The 20,979-nt window shown below is 46.5% G+C and overlaps 1 protein-coding gene across 1 annotated transcript; it reads right to left on the minus strand.

The window, feature by feature from the left end:
- Nucleotides 1-5,204: 5,204 nt before the first annotated feature.
- On the minus strand, nucleotides 5,205-13,902 carry LOC135894347 (tetraspanin-33-like). Its single transcript, XM_065422415.1, has 8 exons — nucleotides 13,846-13,902; nucleotides 13,441-13,498; nucleotides 12,416-12,540; nucleotides 9,017-9,091; nucleotides 8,392-8,487; nucleotides 7,526-7,666; nucleotides 6,375-6,536; nucleotides 5,205-5,300 (listed from the first exon to the last, which is right to left on the minus strand). Exons 1-8 carry the CDS (start codon nucleotides 13,900-13,902, stop codon nucleotides 5,205-5,207), a joined length of 810 nt encoding a protein of 269 aa, XP_065278487.1.
- Between the last annotated feature and the right edge of the window lie 7,077 nt (nucleotides 13,903-20,979).

Below are 20,979 nucleotides of genomic sequence, written 5' to 3' on the forward strand. Positions count from 1 at the left end.
CACAGAACAAGGGAAACTTGGGCAGGAGAGAGGCACATGGGGGCATGCTTTCATAGCTAAGGGGTCATTTTTAACTGCAGGACCAACTAAGGAGGAGGGAACTGGATGCAGAGGAAAGAGAGATTCCATGTTTCAGAGGAGAAGCTGTGCACAGAAGAGGAGACTCTGGACTCCTTAAAGACCTCAGACCTAAGCATGAAGAACACTCAAGAGTGGTGAGGAAATGAGGTAGGGAAATGTGTCCAGGTGTGATTGTTTTGTCTAGATTTGTGTATTTCTTGAGCTAGCTAAAAAAGAAGTGATTGGTTTTTGAAGCCTTTGCAAAGCCTGGGTCTCCTTCTGTTTCCACTATCATGTGTCCCTGGATAGGTGAACTGTAAAGGAGAGTGCCTACAGGGTTGGAGCCTGGAAAAGGTTGTGCTTAAGCTACTGGAGAGTTTGGGAAGTGAGCTCTGGTCCTGGGGGCCTAGGACAGCTGGGCCATCAAGTCCCATTTTTGTGAAGGGGTAACAGATGAAAGCCTGTGCCCAGGACGTGTACCATAACAGCCAAATAAAGAGACAGTGCTGCAGCCTACTTGGACCAAGGGAAGCTTAAGAGCACACAGGTGTAGCATCTTGGGATCCAAACACAGCAGCCTGATGAGGTCCAACTGAGAGAGCTCTACCAGGGGTGTGACAAAGAAAACCAAAGAGCAAATAGGAGAAAGATAAGAGCATTCACAGCCACATATGTACCCATTACCCCACACAATGCCCTGCACATGCACAGCCCTTCCCCCTCACATACACACACATTCATGCATACTCCACTCTTCACATGCTCAAGCATGCACACTCCCACCCATGCTCTCACACACAAGCACATACACACACATGCTGTTCCATGTATTTTTCTCCACACTACAATGGAAGTAAAGAACCAAATTCAGGGGACCCATTGCACCCAGCCTCACTAAAGCCACTTGAAAGTCAGTCTTGTGCACCAGCCAGCATCTCTTCTCCTTGGCCCCTTGCACAGTAAAGTGTACTGCATGCTGACCCTGTCTGCACTGGCAATGCCATTAGTGCCAGAATCCTGCTCTCTCAGACACCATCTACATGCAGAGGGGATGGTGGTGGCAAGTACAGCACGCACCTAACTTTGAATAAAATGCAGCAAACTGCAGCCACCTTCACCTTTTAATGTGGAGCTGCAACTCCCATGGAGGACATGATTCTCTGCTGAGTCAAGCAGCCTGGCCATGTTGCTGCACAGTGCAACCCACTACCCTCATCCCTTCTCGTGTAAGGGACGAGATCTGCATTCAAACTGCCAAAAGCATTTGGCATCTTCAGCACTTCGCAGCTTATTTACCTGAGGAAGCTGAGCTGATGAAGATTCGGACCAGACTGGACGGCTGGAAGGGCAAAGGGACCATCTTACCCTGGAGAAGGTCCCGGCATGTGTCTGGGCTGAGGCAGCTGAGACTCATGCTGGTGTCTTCACTCGCTGACTTCTCCCTTGAAGGACACTGCTTTACAGAAGAATATATTCAAACAAGTGGCAGGAATGAGACCCAGCATGTGGCACTAGTGAGCGATTCAGCACACTTGGAAACTGCCCCCTCAAGACTTCCCACATCACCCCAGAGAACAGACCATTGTGGGGCTTTGTTCCTTCACATTTAAACAGGACCAGTAAAATCCTCAGCTGTTCAAATGGAAAAATTAGGAAAACCTGGAGCTCTCAGTCTGCGCTGATAGCTGTGAAACTCTGTCTCCTTGCAACACAGGGGCTTGGCTGCATCCCAGGAGGGCATCCATCTCTATAGCAAACAGTGTTTGTCACTTGGGCGAATCCCCGGGGTGCTCTAAAGTGCCAGACTCTAGTGTGCTGTTAGTCAGGGATGTACACTTGAGGCCCTTTCGCTCAGTGGCCTTGTTTATGCTAGAAATTCTTGTAGCCATATTCCAGCAGTGGGCAGCGGTACCATTGCTAGCAACAGTATTAGCATGAATCCGGACAGGGCACTGGCATTCTTTCCACCTGCTCAGAGCAGGTTTTGACACGGGGGAATACACCCAAGCCCTGTCTGCACTAGTCTTTTGTCAATGTGTAAAAGGGTGACCTACTAAAATATTCCCAGTCAATATTTACACCTGTACAGTGACCTCTGAAGTCTGTGATGTGGCTCCAAGTAAACTAGAGGGAGGACAGACGCAACACACAGGGGAAGCTGACAAGAAAATGTTATTATACAAGAACTAACTGACCATGCAGTGTCGACAATGACCAGGAAAAAAAATAATGATTTTATTTTGGAAAGTGATATGACAGCTGGACTCCAGTGGCACAAGATGACTCTTACAGTTTGGATTATACTGTACAGAATGCAATCTGCTTGTTCACATACTTGTCAGACTGTGAGAGAACTGGCCTTGCACAGGGTCACTCCCAATTGCACATTTCAACAGTACATGGGGTACAGTGAGGAGGAAAATGCCCTGCTGATAAACCCTCACCAGCTGGAGTTAGCAGCAAACAGACTCCTTCACTCCAAGCAAATGTGTCATATTTCCAATAACTGCCAACTAGAAGTTCTCAGTCTATGGCAGCATCACCCACTAGAGGCTCCCAAATTTTCTTGAGCCTGGAAAGTTGTAATTGCTGCTGAAGGAAACTGGTAGTTTTCAGATGCAAAAGGTGTTTGGTTCCATCGCCCTCCCACCAAAAAAAGTTTGGGTTTGTGATCATAAAAGGTGAGGAGTGCTCAGTGAATGGGAACTGGATGCTCTTAACATGACTGGACCCTTTAGCACCATGACAAAAAAAAAATACAATCCTGAAGGTTTAGCTCTTCAAGAAACCATTCCTGGCAATAACATGTATAGTTACAAGTGACAAAGAGTCCTGTGGCACCTTATAGACTAACAGACATATTGGAGCATAAGCTTTTGTGGGTGAATATCCACTTCATCAGATGCATGCGCCTGACGAAGTGGGTATTCACCCATGAAAGCTTATGCTCCAATACGTCTGTTAGTCTATAAGGTGCCCCAGGACTCTTTGTTGCTTTTTACAGATCCAGACTAACACGGCTACCCCTCTGATACTTGTATAGTTACAGTACATGCAAATATAGCTGAACACAGAGCCTGTGATACAAATCCCCCAGGGACTGCACTAGCCAGTAGCCTCCAATGACAGGGACTTTGTGGCTTTAAAACTCCAAAGAACTGGCATCTCATGGAAAATGGGGGAAATCTTTATTATGAAACAATTCTGTCCCTTTGGCACATTCCCCATTAGTTATTACAAGGGACTGGTACTTGTAAACAGATTCACAATTTCCCTGCAGCAATTGCTAATCGCCCCACTGTGATCAAAGCCCCCTGAGTGTGCTATCACAATCATAGAAATGTAGGCCTGAAAAGGACCTTGATAGGTCTTCTAGTCCAGCCCCTTGAACTGAGGGAGGACCAAGTAAAGCTAGCCCATCCCTGATGGGCGTTTGTCCAACCTGTTCTTAAAAACCTCCAATGACGGGGATTCCACAACTTCCCTTGGAAGCCTGCTCCAGAGCTTAACTATCTTTATAGTTAGAAAGTTTCCCCTAATATCTCCCTAGCTGCAATTAAGCCCATTTCTTCTTGTCCTACCTTCAGTGGACATGGAGAACAGTTGATCACCATCCTCTTTATAACAGCCCTTAACACATTAGAAGACTGTCATCAGATCCCCCTCCACCATCTTTCTCAAGACTAAACATATCCAGTTTTTTTAACTTTTCCTCATAAGTCAGATTTACTAAACCTTTTATCATTTTTGTTGCTCTCCTCTGGACTTTCTCCAATTTATCCACATCTTTCCTAAAGTGCGGCACCCAGAATTGGACACGGTACTCCAGCTGAGGCCCCACCAGTGCTGAATAGAATGGGACAATTACCTCCTGTGTCTTACAAACAACACTCCTGTTAATGTACCTGTGATGGAGTGTACAAAGCTCACACTGGGCCTGAAGGGGTTAAAGGAAGCACCACCACTCCAGACCTGCAGAGCATGCTCCAACTGGAGAGGCACCTTAAAACATAAAGAGAACAACTTAGCTCAGAAGAGGGAGGCTGGGGAGGAAGACAGACCTACCCTGGGGGCTCCTGAACAAGGGTGCCAAAGCAGCCTCCCTGTGAGGAATAGGGCTACCTGCTGAGCCTAGTTTGGGCTGAAGGTTTAGTTGTCTTTTCATTTTCTTGTATTATCTTATATAGGACTTGAAGGCATGTGGGGATGGATGGTAGGAAATGGCCCAGGGGCAAAGTGGAGGGCATTCCAGGGTGCTGGACACTGTTGGCACTCATAGGACCCTGGGTAAGAGCCTGGTAGAGTGGGAGGGACCGGGCTCCCCTACCAACTGCCCTTGCTGCAGGAGGAGTGTAAGGCTCATTTCCACTCCACTCCCCCTCTAGTAAGGAGAGGGCAAGGACATTGAAAACCCTGAGATAAAGCTAAGCCCCATACAAGGGTTGGGAACTGGACTGAAAGGCCTTCCTGCAGGGAGGCAAGGCTGGAAACTGGTTGGGCTATCCACCTGGCCCTCTGGGAACTCTGTTACAATATCCCGAAATATTAGCATTTTTTGCAACTGCATCACATTGTTGGCTCATGTGATTTGCTATAACTCCCAGATCCTTTTCAGCAGCACTAACACCTAACCAGTTATTCCCCATTTTGTAATTATGCATTTGACTTTTTTCTTCCTAAGTGTAGTACTTTGCACTTGTCTTTACTGAATTTCACCGTGTTGATTTCTGACCAATTCTCCAATTTGTCAAGTTTCTTTTCAATTGTAATCCTGTCCTCCAAAGTAATCGCTAAAGCAACCAGAGGACTCTGACCACAGATGGAGAATAAGCATCAGGAATCTCAGAAAAGAAAGATCTGGTATTGTGCAAATGTCCATGGTAATAAAACAGTGCGGGAGGAGAGAGTGAGAGACCCATCAGATGATCCCACCAGGCAGCAAGGGTCCTTCCCAAGCAGCAGTTGCCTCTGCCTCATATGCACAGAAAATGCTTTCCAGTGTCTGTTCATTCACCTGGGGCATGGGCCCTGGCACCCTCTGGGGTATTCACAGTGTTTTGACTGAGATCTCAGTTTGTTCCTTCTACACAGCCCGCACCAGCGGCAATAGAGACCATGCTGGGCTCTTGATGGGGGCAACAGACTTATTTCTCGGGGCCTCTCCTCCTTGTGCTTTTCCGTTTCTGTATGATAAAGTCAATCTGGTAAATGAGCATCACGGCCATGGAAAACACGAGAATCTGGAAGGGAAAAGGAAGTCACTAGGGCTGGATTCACTGACACCTGAAAGCAACATCCCTGAGGGCTGAGAGCAGGGGAAATGCAGGGAAGGGACCACAAAATCCTGTAATTTACCCTCTAGACAAAACCCAAGGTTCTGATGCCAAGGACTGTGTCCCCCACTGACTTTCATGGTTGCTGCAGGAGTTCAGCAACTGTGAAACTCAGGCTACTTGTTTAGGTGCCTAAGCATTATTGTTCATATGTCACTATATTATTAGTACTGTGTATCTAACTATGGATTTAGGTGTTAGAATCATAGAATATCAGGGTTGGAAGGGCCCTCAGGAGGTCATCTAGTCCAACCCCCTGCTCAAAGCAGGACCAATTCCCAACTAAATCATCCCAGCCAGGGCTTTGTGAAGCCTGACCTTAAAAACCTCTAAGGAAGGAGATTCCACCACCTCCCTAGGTAACCCATTCCAGTGCTTCACCACCCTCCTAGTGAAAAAGTTTTTCCTAATAGCCAACCTAAACCTCCCCCACTGCAACTTGAGACCATTACTCCTTGTTCTGTCATCTGATACCACTGAGAACAGTCTAGATCCATCCTCTTTGGAACCTCCCTTTCAGGTAGTTGAAAGCAGCTATCAAATCCCCCCTCATTCTTCTCTTCTGCAGACTCTTCTGTTAACGTTTGCCACCCAAGTTTGAAAACTTTGTATGGAGGGGAGTGGTTATCATTCATAGAGCTAGCCAAGCAGATTCTTGGCTTTGTTTATACTAGAAAAATGCACTGGTTTAACCACATTTATTTTAAAATCAATTTAATTAAATCAATGCAAACTCCTAATATAGATGCATTTCTATACATGGAGGTAGTTTGCATCAACACGCTTGATATTAGTTTAGCTTGCATTAGTAAGTTATCAACTTAACCTTTGCTTATGTTAATTTAGCTTAAATCAGTTTAAGTGCATTGCTCTTGAGAGTTTGCACTGGTTTAACTCGATTAGTTTTTAATGGATTTAGTTAAACTGATGCACTTTTCTAATACAGACAGATAGTCTTAACGCTGTTACAGCCTCAGTTACCTCCAAGAAAAACAGTCCTATTGCTAGCCCTGCAACAAGCAGCAGGTTTCTCTGCCCCCAGCCAACAATCTTTTCCAAGCAGCCCTCAATGTATATCAGACTTTCTGCTTTCCATGATCTCAGGTTCTGGGTCCCATAGCCACACATGGTGTTGAGAACACTCTGCAGGGAGAGAAGAGCCAGTAAGAAGAGTTTAGTGAGTGAGGAACAGGATCTGCTCTTTCCCCCCTGAAGTAGTCACTGCATGCCTGACCCTGAGAGGAGAGGGAGGGGACAGGTGTCCTGATACAAATATCTAGCAGGGATGGTCTAGCTCAGGGGTGGCCAACCTGAGCCTGAGATGGAGCCAGAATTTACCAATGTACATTGCCAAAGAGCCACAGTAATATGTCAGCAGCTCCCCCACGCCACGCCCCTCCCGCCCACCGGCAGCCCCACCTATGAGCATCTCCCCCTTCCTCCCAATCAGTGGGGGCAGGGCCTGTGGCAGAGCCAGGGGTGGAGCAGTGAGCATCCCCTGGCACATTGGAAAGTTGGCGCCTGTAGCTCCAGCTCCGGAGTCGGTGCCTATACAAGGAGCTGCATATTAGCTTCTGAAGAGCCACATGTGGCTCCGGAGCCACCCCTGGGCTAGTTAATACTTAGTCCTGCCATGAGTGCAGGGGACTGGACTAGATGACCTCTCGAGGTCCCTTCCAGTCCTATGATTCTGATACATAGTGATGGGCCCAATCAAACAACCAGAACAGAACACTGCTTTGTTCTTCATGGTCTAGCCAGCTATGTTACAGACAGACAACATGTTAAATGGTTAGAACAAGGGATTTGGAATTGGGAGATGTGGGTTCTGTTCTGAGTCTTCCACAGACTCACTGTATATTCTAAGTAAAGTCACATCGCCTTTCTGTGCCTCAGTTTCCCTAACCCAGTGGGGATAATGATACTGACCTGACCTTGCAAACTGCATTGAGATCCTGACATGAAATGTTATATAATGCAAAGTACCTCTGATACTTTCCTACTTGATCTCTTTGGCTTTATTTTAATGTGTGTCCTTAGCTCCCAACCACGTGCTGTAGTGGAAATTTTTTAAAAATAAAAACCTAAAGAAAAAAATTTTAACCACAAAAATGTGGCCAGATTTGACTTACAGTAATGGCTGTCTCTTGATCTTTTTGGATGCAGCAGGAGAAAGGCACAGCACAGCGTTCCAGGCTTGGGTTGGAGTCTTGGCACTCAAAGTAAATATTCTGGGACCAGTCCTTGTAGGAATGCACCCCACAGCACTCAAACTGAGAGAGTGAAACAGAAAGGAGGACCCTGGGGTAGTTGCTTGTTTACACAGGGCCCAGGTGTGCACGGGACTGTACAGACAGGAGTTCTGAGAATAGCTGTGAGATAAGTTACCCACGGGTAGGAATAAACTGCCCAGAAGACCCCCTACAATCCAGTAAGGGAGAACTGTAATCTTTGGAATCTAGTTAAACTCCCCCACAACCTCCTCAGATTACCAGTGTCTGAGCAGCGGCTGGAACAGGAGACATGGTTGACTCAACCATCTTTCTCTTATCTCTCTCATGGGTATTCACAGACTTTCAGGGGACTTTAGGAATCCAATTTGGGAGGGAGAAGCAACTGTGTCTTGTGGTGCAAACAGGGAGCAAAAATGGGGTTTCCCTAAATTGGCCAATGGTGAATTTCACTCTGTTCCCAACTGCCCTGGTGAAAGTCACAGCTGCTGCCGTGGACAGAAATAAAATAAATGGAGACCATTCTTCTTTCTGTGGTTTGTGGAGTGGAGAAAACACTGACTTGAGCACAGGGCCTGGCAAGACAATGGGAAGCTGGCTATCAGGGACCTGGCGTTAGGCTCCCTGTGTATGTGAGGGTCTAATGCTGGCACTGAGATCCCAGCACTGACTGAGGATCTGAGACAGGGTATGTTTGGCCATTTGCCTTCACTGAAATAATTGAACAGCAAAGCATAATACAAATCTGAGAGGTGTTTTTAAATTACCTTTTTCTGTATATAATCAATAAGGTTCTGTAAATCTAGGTCATCCCTATAACCGGAGATAGCTTTTCCCATCAGAAATGCTGCTTTCTCCAACACCTGCAACACACACAGACAGTGCAGTTGTCAGCATCTACCAGGCAGATTCATTGACTTTCAGAAGCTCCCCTTGTCTTCCATTTCCTGCACTTTGGGCCCAAGTCTTGTCTCTGGCATCTGGCCTCTCCGAGGCACCCCTAATCTGAGTTTGTCACAGGGACAAATGCAAGTTAAACCCGAGTGGCTGCCTTTTTCCCCATTCGCCTCCCAAAAAGTGCAGATGGAGAAGGTTGACCTGCATCCCTGTTGGCAGCCAGAGTATAAATACTCCACATATATATAGCACACTACACTGTGCACTCAGATGTTACCTGATTAATCTTGACAACCGCACAGTCAGGTAGGTAGAGGAAGTATTAATGTTCCCATCTTTCAGAGGGGAAACTGAGGCAGGGAGGGGCAGAGACTTGCCCAAGGCTACATAGGGTGTTACTGACTTCTACATCTGTGCTCATGCAATTATGTTGCCAAATGCAACTGTCTAATTCAGCAAAGTGTCAGCCAGCTTTGGAGTTGGCTTTGCAGTTACCATGCCGGAGAAGAGAAATCCCAGGACAGCAGCCACGATCTGGAGAATGAGAATGATCAGTAAAATCCAGGCAAACTGAAAAATGAAGGGGTGAGATCATCAGAACAACCTGTAGAGCAACCAGTTCCCCCCACCAGCATCGATGCAAGAGCCTTTAGAGCAAGAGCTCTGTGGGGCTGGGGCTGTGTCTATGATGTGTCATGTACATTCACCCTGCTGTGTATGTGTGTTAATACTCATGCCCAGAGCTCCAATGAGATCATCCTCCACCTCCAACAGTCCAAAGGAAATCAGCTGTCAGGTGCAATGAACCAGCATTTCCCCTTCAGTAATACTGTATCTTGGGGGGCCCCAAGGCACTGGGGCCTGCTTAAGACCTGTTACACACAAGACAATCCCTGGAAACTCCAGAGATACGCCCTGTGCAGGAAGGCTTGGAAAATTTAGTTCCAGATTCTACAAGAGGACACAGCAGCTGAAACACTGCAGAGAACACAGGGGACAAGCATAAGACCTGGCTGAGCAGGGGAACTGTTTAAATTACCAGCCCCTTGGAGAGACCAGGCCTGATTATGCATAAAAGGCTGTCTCCTGCCTGCACTACACTGCCATTTTTCCAGGTCCCAGCCCTCCTTGCAGCAGGAGGGCTGAATGTGAGAACTTCCAGGCAACCACCTGGATACCAGTGTTAGTACAAGAAAGGGCTCCCCATCATAGCTAAATGGTAGTACTGCTGGTAAATATCACTACCCGAATGTACTGGAGAGAGTCAAGTCCCCTGCCTATAAGTCCCAGCTGAGGAATACATCATGGGCTAGAACAGAATTTCCCCTGGCTGGTTTTCCCACAAGCCTCCATGCTTCATTTGCAGGTGAGGCTAGAAGAAAATGATTAGAATGTTTCAGACAAAAATGCCCCACTACCTCCGCTATAGCACTGGTGATGGAGCTGAGATTGCCTGTGCTAATGGAACAGGCACTGACTCCACAGTCAGGTCAGCATTTTGGAGCAAGCCTCCCAGCCCAGATTAGGGCTAATGGGGCTTGCACTAGTGTTTTAAAGATAGTGTTAGAGACAGCACTTTGAAATTGCAGTTTGGGCTGGGGCTCAGCCTCCAGTGCAAGCTCTGCTCGCCCAAATCTGTCAGCCTAGGCTGGGAGACATACTCTGACCTTGCTGCCATTGTGACTGCCCTATTAGCTGCTTTTTGTAATGTTGTAGCTGTGTTGGTCCCAACAAGGTGGGTGAGGTAAGATCTTTTATTGGACCAACTTCTACTGGTGAAAGAGACGAGTTTTCGAGCTTACACAGAGCTTTTCTTCATGACTGGGAAATGTACTCAGAGTGTCACAGCTAAATACAAGGTGGAACAGGTTGTTTAGCATAAGGAATTACATGTTGTAAGAGGTCATTCAAGGTGAAGTGGGCAGTTCACACCTCTGTTATCATAGGACAAAAAGTTAGTGCATTATAGATTGTTATAATGAGCCATAAATCCATGTTAGCTGCTTGGAAGGAGACTTAGGGTATGGCTACACTACCCACCGGCGGGCAGCGATCGATACAGCAGGGGTCGATTTATTACGTCTAGTCTAGACGCGATAAATCGATCCCCAAGCGCTCTCCCGTCGACTCCTGTACTCCAGCGCCGCGAGAGGCGCAGGCGGAGTCGTCGGGGGAGCAGCAGCAGTCAACTCACCGCGGTGAAGACACCACGGTAAGTCGATCTAAGTACGTCGACTTCAGCTACGTTATTCACAGAGCTGAAGTTACGTACATTAGATCGATCTCTCCCCCCAGTGTAGACCAGGCCTTAGTCTCTAAGGTGCCACAAGGACTCCCTGTTGTTTTTGCTGATACAGACTAACATGGCTACCATTTGTCTTTAAGAGTGCCCCTGTCATGGAATCTTAATTATTAGGGATGTAAAAGACCTATGAGGTCAGGTAATAACACTCACCTCCTGGCTGTGCTTTGAAGTTGCAAAGTGCTAGGTTAGGTATGTGCCAAGTGTGGTTAGCCCATCGCTGGGGCTGGTTGTTGTTCCCTACAGTCTATTCTCCAGTATTTTGTCCTGTCTAGTTTAAATGCCATCTTTTCATTAGCATGGTTAAGTCTCCCTTTGGGGAGAGGAACCAGCACAGGGAAATGAATGCTTCTCTGCTTTACTATGTTAGCAAACAATTTCTTTGGTGAGTTTTTGCTGCTTTGCTGCAGTCAGCAATTTCCTCAGGTTTATTTGACAAGTTGTGAAATTTTTTTTTTACTCTGTGGATTTATCATGTTGAGTCTGCGCATTTGATTCCCAGCATTCAAAATTCAGTCTGAGTGTGGTCACATAAGGCAGATGGGGTTGTTTCTGTTCTCCAGTTGCATAAATATAACTCTTACGGAGTGCTCTTCCTACACAGATCTTCACACAGGCCATTTTGAAATTTGTTCACCCAAATGTTGCTGAGTGTGACTTGAGGGCTCAGAAGGTCAGCTCAGAAGCACACAAGGACCCCAGAGCAAGTATATTTTAAAATTGAAGCCAATATTCCAAGACACTGTTTGGAGGGGGCCAGTATTTACCCAGCTATAGTGATAAACATTAGCTGACACCTGAGAAGGAACCTTTCCTTTTGTATTACTGGGAAATGTTAAATCCTGTCAAGGGGGGATTTTTGTTATTTGCAAATGAAAAGAACACACCCTAAACCTCTTCCAGCCACATTGGATTCTATTAGCTACAAGAAACATGCAGTCTCCAAACATATCACACACACTTTCTTGCATTGCACTGCTGTAGCACGCCTGTGCCTCCAGACACTCCGCAATGAAATTATCCCCAAGATAACCTCATACCAACATCTGGAGGAATGTTACATTTGCAAACTCTCTGCAAAATTCCCATAAAGGCAACAACTGTGGATTCTGATGGGCAAATATTATAAACAACCCTTCGACTTGGGACAAATAATGTAAATGGCAAAATGTTGGTGCAAATGTGAAAAACAGGCCACATTAAAAGGTGACAGGACTGGCACAAGCCACCAGATCTTTTTGCTTGGATGTGCAGCCAAAGAGACAGGTGGGGAGCAGAAGTTATGAGTCACGATGGCAGTGCGGCCTTTAGTGTGGTCAGGAATTCACTGATTTTTTTTTCTTTTTCCTTGCTGTTCATGCAGTTGGTGAGCTATTTTCCCACTAGCTCAGTAACATGCTAGTACTTCCAGTGTCCCCCTTCAGCACCCACTTAAGGGACTGACAAAAATTGATATGCTAATGCAGGTGGAGCAGGTTCACACTCCACTCTTTGAGGCACTCTCTTTAGGCAGGAAGTTGCCTAGTAAGGGCAGCCCAAGGCATAGGGATCCCTATCAGATAGAAGAAATCATCCCACTAGCCTCTCCTTACAATTTTCAGCAGCACAGGCAGGTCACGCAAGGCTCCTGTACACCCCACAAAGGTGATGCCAAACATCAGGATCCCCACCGTAAGCAGGATCAGCGAGGGATCAGCGAGGAGCGAATCCACAGCACCTGGCAGAAATTGAAAAACAAGGCAAAGTAAGAAATTTGCGCAAGCCAAATCCTGCTCCTTCCTCTTCCCCTCGGAGTATCAAGAATGGATACAGAGCTCACAGAAGAACACTGAGCTGGACAAGTTCCACATACCAGCCTTCCAGGGCAAGCCCCAACCTTCCCCTTGAAACACATTTCCTCCCTGCACTCGTCAGTTTTAGCCACACCTTCTCATCACAGAGCTACGGGATTACAAAACACTCACCAAATAAAATTCTGCACTACAAGGTGGCCTAGGTCCACATGTTTAATTGATGAACACATTTGTCACCTTGGACTGTAAACCCTTCCGGGCAGAGACCATGTTTGTCTCTATGGTCTGCACAGCACCAAGCACATAGCTAGTGCTCAGCAAATACAAATGGCACATTGAAGGGAGGGGGAATTTGTGCTTGGAGGTTTATTCCCCAGCGTTGAAACTGTGAAGCAACGAAGCCTCAGGTTCATGACATTGGTGGAAGGAGCTGAGCTCCCTCATGAGTTTACTTTCCAGAGTTCTCAGGCATTCATTAGGCTGCACCGCCTTATTTGATCCATTTGTAATTTGTTTATTGAATATTGCTGAACACTCAGCAGTCTTTGGGGATGACAAATGTACATGGTTATTAATAATCCTTCTCACCCTTGTAGATGCATCAAAAAGATTGGGCAACACACTGCACCACCATTTGGGAGTGACATACAGGAACGATGGCGGAGGGTGATTTGAAAACTGCCAGTCAGAGATGGGCCACAAAGCTCATCTCCACGCTGTACTGGGAAGAGAGAAATGACTGCACAATTACCCTGCAGTCACTTCGTTAGCTTTATCTAAACTCCAGCTTGGTAATTTATGGAGGGACAGGAAATGGTACTTACTTGCTTCTTTAGAGAGTTTGGCATAAATGCCAACTGCAACCATGAGCCCACTGGCCACCTAGGGAGGAAGAATCAGAGACAAACTCATCATTTTGCAAGAGGAAAAATCCCCAACAGCATCTAATTCTGGGAGCAGGAGACATTTGCCCAGCCAGAGAAGAGAAGCAGGACTCCCAGCCTGTCCAAGGGGAGCCCAGATGAAGGGATACCAGAGGGCAGATTAGCAATTTACAAGGGACCTGCACCCTGCCATCCTCACCACAGGACCCTAGTATCACAACTGGCCAGACTGACTCTTCACTGGGACAACTTTGAAAGTGGGTTTCCCTGCAAACAGTGATCTTGCTGCCCAGCCAGTGTCAGCCCCACCCTGGGCGTGGCAGCCCCAGCTCTGCTCAGACTCACCCAGAAGAGGTAACAGGAGACAAACAAAGTGTATTTGATGAGCTGGTTTGTTCTCATGGTTCGTGTCGGAGTCTCTGATACCAGTGCACCACTCTCCCAGCTGTGGAGTCCGTTTCTCTGCTGATTCTTGGTGCCTGGATCATGTGCTCTAGGGAGTGTTACAAGCACAAAGGGAGAAGACTGACATGTACAGTCAGGTTTGCCACGTGTTTCCTAGTGTAAGTCACTTGCCTGTTTCCAGCTCTCTTGCAGCTGCAGTAGGACAGGCTAACTAGGCAAAATAAATTCCTGAAATGAAGACCTCAGACTCACTGAAAGAGGAGGCCAAGGCAAGGAGAAGCCCAGCAGTGAGGTGGGGCAGCATTCTTCCATTCAGGTTATTGAGAGTAGGAGGAAGATAAGCCATTTGAAGAGAGATTCTGCCCAAGCTGCCAGTGAAATGTCAGAGGAGACAGGAAGAAACAGGTTTAGACTAGATTCTGTGCATCAGAGAGGCAGGTTCCCAGGAACTGGAGTCCCAGCCCCTTATTCCTTGGGTATGGCTCCCTGAGAAGGAAGAGTGCTTGGCAACTGGAATGAGGAGAGAGGCACTTGGAATGGGAACCCTGCAAGAACTCACCCTTCACCCCCACACGTAAAAAAGAGAGAGACTCCTACAATTAATTTTTTTTTTTAATCAGCCTTCCAAGTAAACACAGTGAAAGGTGCCACATGCTCAGCACTGGAGACAGACAAAATTTTATCAGAATTGAGCAGTGCATGCAGTGGCAGAGTGGGCTTCCTCTCACTGAGCCATGTATTGGGCATCCCAAAGGTACCAGGGAGATGAGCTCTAGCAGAGGCTGACAGAGCAGATGTCTCTCCACTCCAAGCTGTGCAGTTGCTCCCTGTGACTTGGAGACCATGCACCAGGTGGCACCATTGCATTGCACCCTGCAAGGAAATGAATGCTGGGGCCTGAGATCTTATTTGTCCTCCTTAAGAACCCCAAATTGGGCTGTTTTGTAGGAGTCTGAACCAGGTTGAGTGTATGTGAGAGAGAGGCTGTGAGGTCGAACGAGCAGAGTCTGCTCAGAGGTTTCGAAAGGAGATAGGTAGGGCACTACCAAATTCACAGTCCATTTTGAAAATGGACTTTTAAAAATCATAAATTTCATATATTTAAATCTGAAATTTCATGGTGTTGCAGTTGTAGGAGTCCTGACCCAAAAGGGTGTTGGGGGGAGGGTTGTAAGATTATTGTAGGGGGGTCTCAGTATTGCCAACCTTTCTTCTGCACTGCTATTGGTGGTGGTGCTACCTTCAGAGCTGGGCAGCCACAGAGCAGCAGCTGGTGGCCAGGAGCCCAGTTCTGAACACCACCGCCAACAGCAGCACAGAAGTAAGGGTGGCATGGTATGGTATTGCCACCCTTACTTCTGTCCTGCTGCCTTCAGAACTGGGCCCTCAGCCAGCAGCCGCCACTCTCCAGCTGCCCAGCTCTGAAGGCAGCAGGACAGAAGTAAGGGTGGCATAGGATGGTATTGCCACCCTTACTTCTGCGCTGCTCCTGGCAAGGTGCTACCTTCAGAGCTGGGCACCTGGCCAGCAGCCGCTGCTCTCGAGCCACATAGCTCTGAAGGCAGAACAGATGTAAAGGTGGCAATACCATGACCCCCCTATAATAACCTTGCAACCCTCCGCACCGCCTTTTGGGTCAGGACCTTCTGTTTGAGAAACGCTGGTTTTCCCCATGAAATCTCTATAGTATAGGGTAAAAGTACACAAAAGACCAGATTTCATGGGGGAGACTAGATTTCACGATCTGTGACGCGTTTTTCATGGACATTAATTGCCAGGGTTGCCTCTGTAGCCTTTTTTAAAAATAGGCAGTACATTAGCTTCCCTCCAATCATCTGGTCCAGAGGCTGATTTAAGCAATAGGTTACATACCACAGTTAGTAGTTCTGCAATTTCATATTTGAGTTCCTTCAGAACTCTTGGGTGAATACCATCTGGTCCTGGTGCCTTATTACTGTTTAATTTGCCAATTTGTTCCACAACATCATCTACTGACACCTCAATCTGGGACAAGCGACAAAGAGTCCTGTGGCACCTTATAAACTAAGAGATGTATTGGAGCATAAGCTTTCGTAGGTGAATACCCACTTCATCAGACGCATGACCCCCCTATAATGCATCTGACAAAGTGGGTATTCACCCACGAAAGCTTATGCTCCAATACATCTCTTAGTCTATAAGGTGCCACAAGACTCTTTGTCACTTTTTACAGATCCAGACTAACACGGCTACCCCTCTGAATCTGGGACAGTTCTTCAGATTTGGCACCTAAAAAGAATGGCTCAGGTGTGGGAATCTCCTTCACATCCTCTGCAGTGAAGACTGACACAGAGAATTCATTTAGCTTCTCCATAACAGCCTTGTCTTCCTTGAGTGCTCCTTATGCATCCGAAGAAGTGGGTTGTAGCCCACGAAAGCTTATGCTCTAATAAATTTGTTAGTCTCTAAGGTGCCACAAGTACTCCTGTTATTTTTGCGGATACAGACTAACACGGCTGCTACTCTGAAATTTAGCACCTTGATCATCCACTGATTCCACTGATGGTTTGGCAGGCTTCCTGCTTCTGATGTACTTAAAAATGTTTTTGCTGTTAGTTTTTGTGTATTTTGCTAGTTGTTCTTCATATTCTTTTTTGTCCTGCCCAATTATACTTTTACATTTGAGTTGCCAGAGTTTATGCTCCTTTTTGTTTTCCTCTGTAGGATTTGACTTCCTATTTTTAAAGGATGTCTTTTTGTCTCAAATCTCCTCTGTTTAGCCAGGGTAGTTTTTTGGTCCTTTTTTAAATTTTTTAACTTGGGGTATTGTGATGGGGTGTACACCCCACACAGGAGTGTAAGGGGTTAATGGAGGCCCGATGGCCCACTTAACCTAGTGATTGAATGCCCTCGTTAGAGGAACAGGCTCACTGTGCAGGAGCAGGCAGGGCCTGTATAAAGCCTGTATGTAGGTGGCTGCACACGGGGCTGCCACTGGGAAAGACTGCAGGAAAGTAGACTGTAGCCACTCTCTGAGTGGAGGGAGTTGGAGGCTGGCAAACCTGGATGGGGGGAAGCTAAATAAGTAGGAAGAAGCCCAGGGTAACAGCAGCAAGGAGTAGGACTGTACATGGACTGTAGTTGCTTGTTATATGGTCCCTGGGCTGGAACCCAGTGTAGAAGACAGGCCTGGGTTCTCCTACCAGCCACTGGGGCGTGGCAAGAGCATTGGAGATGCCAGCCAGCAGGTCTGGAAAGACTGTGAATTCCCTGGAAAGGGAGGACCTTAGTGACCTGACTGGAGGGCCATGCCCTGAAGAGGAGATGGCAGGTCCGGGAGTGAGTGGGGCTGTAGAGAGAGACAATACGAGGGAAGATGCCACTGGAGGAGGAGCGCATGCCTGGCAGAGCTAATTCCCAGGACGGCCAGCAGAAGGCACTGCAAGTGGTGAGTGGACACGTGACAGGTATACATATACTCTGGGCCTCTGTTATGGTGTTTTTAAATAGTTTCCATGGAGCTTGCAGGCATATCACTCTTTTAACTGTTCCTGTTAATTTCCCTTTAACTAGCTGCCTCATTTTTGTGTAGTTCCACTTTTTGAAATTAAATGCTACTGCGATGGGTTTCTTTGGTATCCCCCCTCCCCCCCGAATGTAAAATTTAATTATATTATGGTCACTATTGCTGTGTGAAAAGAACAGGAGTACTTGTGGCACCTTAGAGACTAACAAATTTATTAGATGCATCCGAAGAAGTGGGTTGTAGCCCACGAAAGCTTATGCTCTAATAAATTTGTTAGTCTCTAAGGTGCCACAAGTACTCCTGTTCTTTTTACGGATACAGACTAACACGGCTGCTACTCTGAAACCTGTCATTATTGCTGTGTGGTTCATCTACATTCACCTCTGGGACCAGATCATTTGCTCCACTTTGGACTAAATCAAGAATGTCCTCTCTCTTTGTGGGTTCCAGGACTAGCTGCTTCAAGAAGCAGTCATTAATGGTGTCTAGAAATGTCGTCTCTGCATGCCACCCTGGGGTGACAGTTACCAGTCAATATGGGGAAATAACCCATTATTAATGGGTTTTCTGTTTTTGTAGCCTCTCTAATCTCCCTGAGCGTTTCACAATCACCGTCACCATCCTAGTCAGGTGGATGGTGGTATATTCCTACTGCTCTACAGCCTGATTGTATCCACAGACACCTGGGACAAAATCAGTCTTATGGTGAGCAAGGCAGTAGCACCTCAGAGAGGCAAGTTTGAACTCTCTCTCTGTGCAGATCAACAGTCTCAGCTTTGCCTGCTAAGGACAAATTGCCTCGGTTGCTTGGTTATTGCTCTGTATTTCCCATAAAGATGAGAGAAGTTTGTATTAAAACAAACACACTTTGTGGGAATCTTGGAAAAATCTTTTTTCAAGATTTCCTAATTTCTTACTGCTTTAGTATAAGACCAGAACAGGCTGCTGAGGGAGGGAAAAACCTTACTGTAGCAAGGAACATAGGAAATACTATACTTGGTCAGGCTAGTCAGTGCTCTAGTCCAGTATCCTGACTCTGACAGCTGCCAGAACCAGGTGCATCAGAGGGTGGTACAGTAGGCATAGGAAGCTCTAGTTTTGAGCTCAGTTCTCTCCACACTCTGAAATGATACTCAATACCTCTAGTGGTTTGCATCTTCAAAGCACCATGCAACCATTAAATAGTCAGCAGAAGGAAGTGGCAGGATCCTCTTGGCGTGGGACTTCAGTCTACAGTGAACAAAACACTGGGAAGTGTACAAGAGGGAAAAATCCATTATTGCCAGGGAAATGGACTGGATAATCTAACCTCCAACTCTACTTTCTGGGATGTTTCATTCATGTTGAGTTCACATTGAGGTTACTACTATCTGGGCAGAGTTTGAAAGAATATACATGTCAGCAGTAGTAAAAGAAATCAAGAGGGTGGGAGCATTGGCCAATCTGGGGTTCTTCTCCAATGTATTGGCTTTTGCCTTTTCCCCTGCAAGGTCTTTGGGGCGGGAATTCTGTATTTTGTTTGGCTTCCCCTCTTTGTATTGTAAAGAGCCATGTCCACTTCTTACAGAAATAATCTTAGGTGTTTCTTTCACACAAAATAAGGTCTTTTTGCAGCTTTTACATCTCTTATCTATGGGAACAATCTATAAGGGCAAAAACCAAAGACCCGTTATTCTGCCTTTTTGATTTAAGAGAAAATGGAAACTTGTCTATCAGCAGGAAATATTCAGAGGGGCGACTATGAATTGCCAGAAAGTCTCTGCCATCTCCAGCAGGCAGGATGATTACACAAGACCAGGGCCTCTTTGCAGATTAAATCTATTACATTTAGATATTTCTCACTAGAGTTAGTATCAACAAAGTTATCGGATCAGAACATCTTTGGCGGCAGTGACATCTGTGCTATGAAGCTGTTTGCCCTGGGAGGCCCACTCCTGCTCCAGCACAGCTGCATGGCTTGGAGTTGGGAATGTTCAGCACTGCTAGCACAGCATGGGACACTGAGACATTTTAGAACTTTACAAAGCAACTGAAACTTCTGCCTTCATCTGCCTGCGAGTCCCAGCCAGCACCACACTCTGAGCACATTTTACTGATGGGTTCAGCATTTTCTGTGGATATGATGGGAGAGGACAATTGTTAAAACCATGTATTTTTTAATGGTGGGTTTCAACACATGCAGCAAGCCTCATTCTTCCCACCTCACACTGACCTTTCCTCTCCTGGCTCAGGTCATAGCGACACCTCAGATCTAACCGTTCACTGCAGCTTATATTGACCAAGGGACTGATGCCCTGAGCAAAAGCTATGATCACCCAGAGAGCAAAAATATAAACTCTTAAAAACTTCTCCTAGGAAGAGAGAGATGATGGATTCACAAGGCTGGAAGTGATTAGCCCTGTGCAGGTCTTCGTTTGTTTAAAAGCATTGCAGGCAGGTGGATTGCACTGAGTTGTCCTCATCACTCACATTCTTGTGCAATGACGGTGAGTAAATCAAACCATCTCTCCATAGGACTTCATGGCTGTTACTGTTAAAGAGTCAAAACCAGACACGTCTCCTCTTATAGTCCTAAAGTAGCCACTGTATATACAGGATGCCCCAGTGGGCTACCAAAAGGTGGGGGCAGCCCTGAAGGGCCACTTGTTCCTTTGTGGTAGGTTCTGCCTTCTGTAGAACCATCTCTACCACCTGGGGTCAGGGAGGCCAGTGCTGGAATTATGCCAGAGGCTGCCAGAGCTGAAACCTGCTCATTCAATAAAGGCCCCTATGGCTCTCACCGTGGAAGGCCTGACTAAATGAAATAGAGCTTTCTCCTTCTGGCAGCTGCATTCACCACCCTGGTCAGGGCCTGAGACGGTCCCTTGAAGGCCTGAAGACTTTGCTTTCTTATACCTTACAGAACATGTATTCTAGGTCTTATCAAAGAGCATCAGCCTGACCCAACTGTCTGCCTTGGAAAGAGTCTTGGCACTCAGCCCTAGATAACAGCAAAAGGGTTCGGGTAGAGCAAACATGCAGGACTCTTGTTCTTGTAAGAGTCATATGGATTTATCAGCTTTAAATGCAAAGATTCAATAATAGATTCAAACAGATTATACAGAGATGTGTATGTGTGCGCATGTGCATCGTCCCCATTTCCATCTTCATGCCTATATGGAGAGAGTGAGTTTCCACTGTAATTCTAACAGGGAAACTAATAAGCTTCCAAAAAGTTGCCCCCCTCTTTCCTGAGCTCCCATGTGATCAGCCTGAACTATGGACAACAATGGCAGTAGACCTTGTAAGTGCACATATTTCATTTAGAGCATAGACCAGACTAAGTATGCCTTTGGTCATGTTCAAGGTTTTAGTCTGGTTACAGAACACAGTGAGGTCTAACCTACACTACACCTTAGAACCATGTCAAAACTCGGTTGGAGGCCAAGCAGGCGGTAACCACGTCCCAGGAAGCTGTTGTAACTGGAGTGTTTCTGGGGCTTAAGCAAGTCAGAGGGACATACATTTGCCTCCTGAGCACCACTGGACACTGAGTCACTTCACAATCTCTTTATGTTGTTGATGGCTGT

Source organism: Emys orbicularis, chromosome 24 (assembly GCF_028017835.1).
Source record: "Emys orbicularis isolate rEmyOrb1 chromosome 24, rEmyOrb1.hap1, whole genome shotgun sequence".
In the NCBI taxonomy this organism is placed as follows: domain Eukaryota; kingdom Metazoa; phylum Chordata; order Testudines; family Emydidae; genus Emys; species Emys orbicularis.

Excerpts from the sequence above, each read along its gene's own strand:
- LOC135894347 (XM_065422415.1), bottom strand. The coding sequence starts at position 13,902 with ATGAGAACAAACCAGCTCATCAAATACACTTTGTTTGTCTCCTGTTAC. Across the intron at positions 12,541-13,440 it reads CAAACTCTCTAAAGAAGCAA|GTGCTGTGGATTCGCTCCTC; the intron begins GTAAGTACCATT and ends AATTTCTGCCAG. Across the intron at positions 8,488-9,016 it reads GATTTCTCTTCTCCGGCATG|GTGTTGGAGAAAGCAGCATT; the intron begins GTAACTGCAAAG and ends TGTGTGTTGCAG.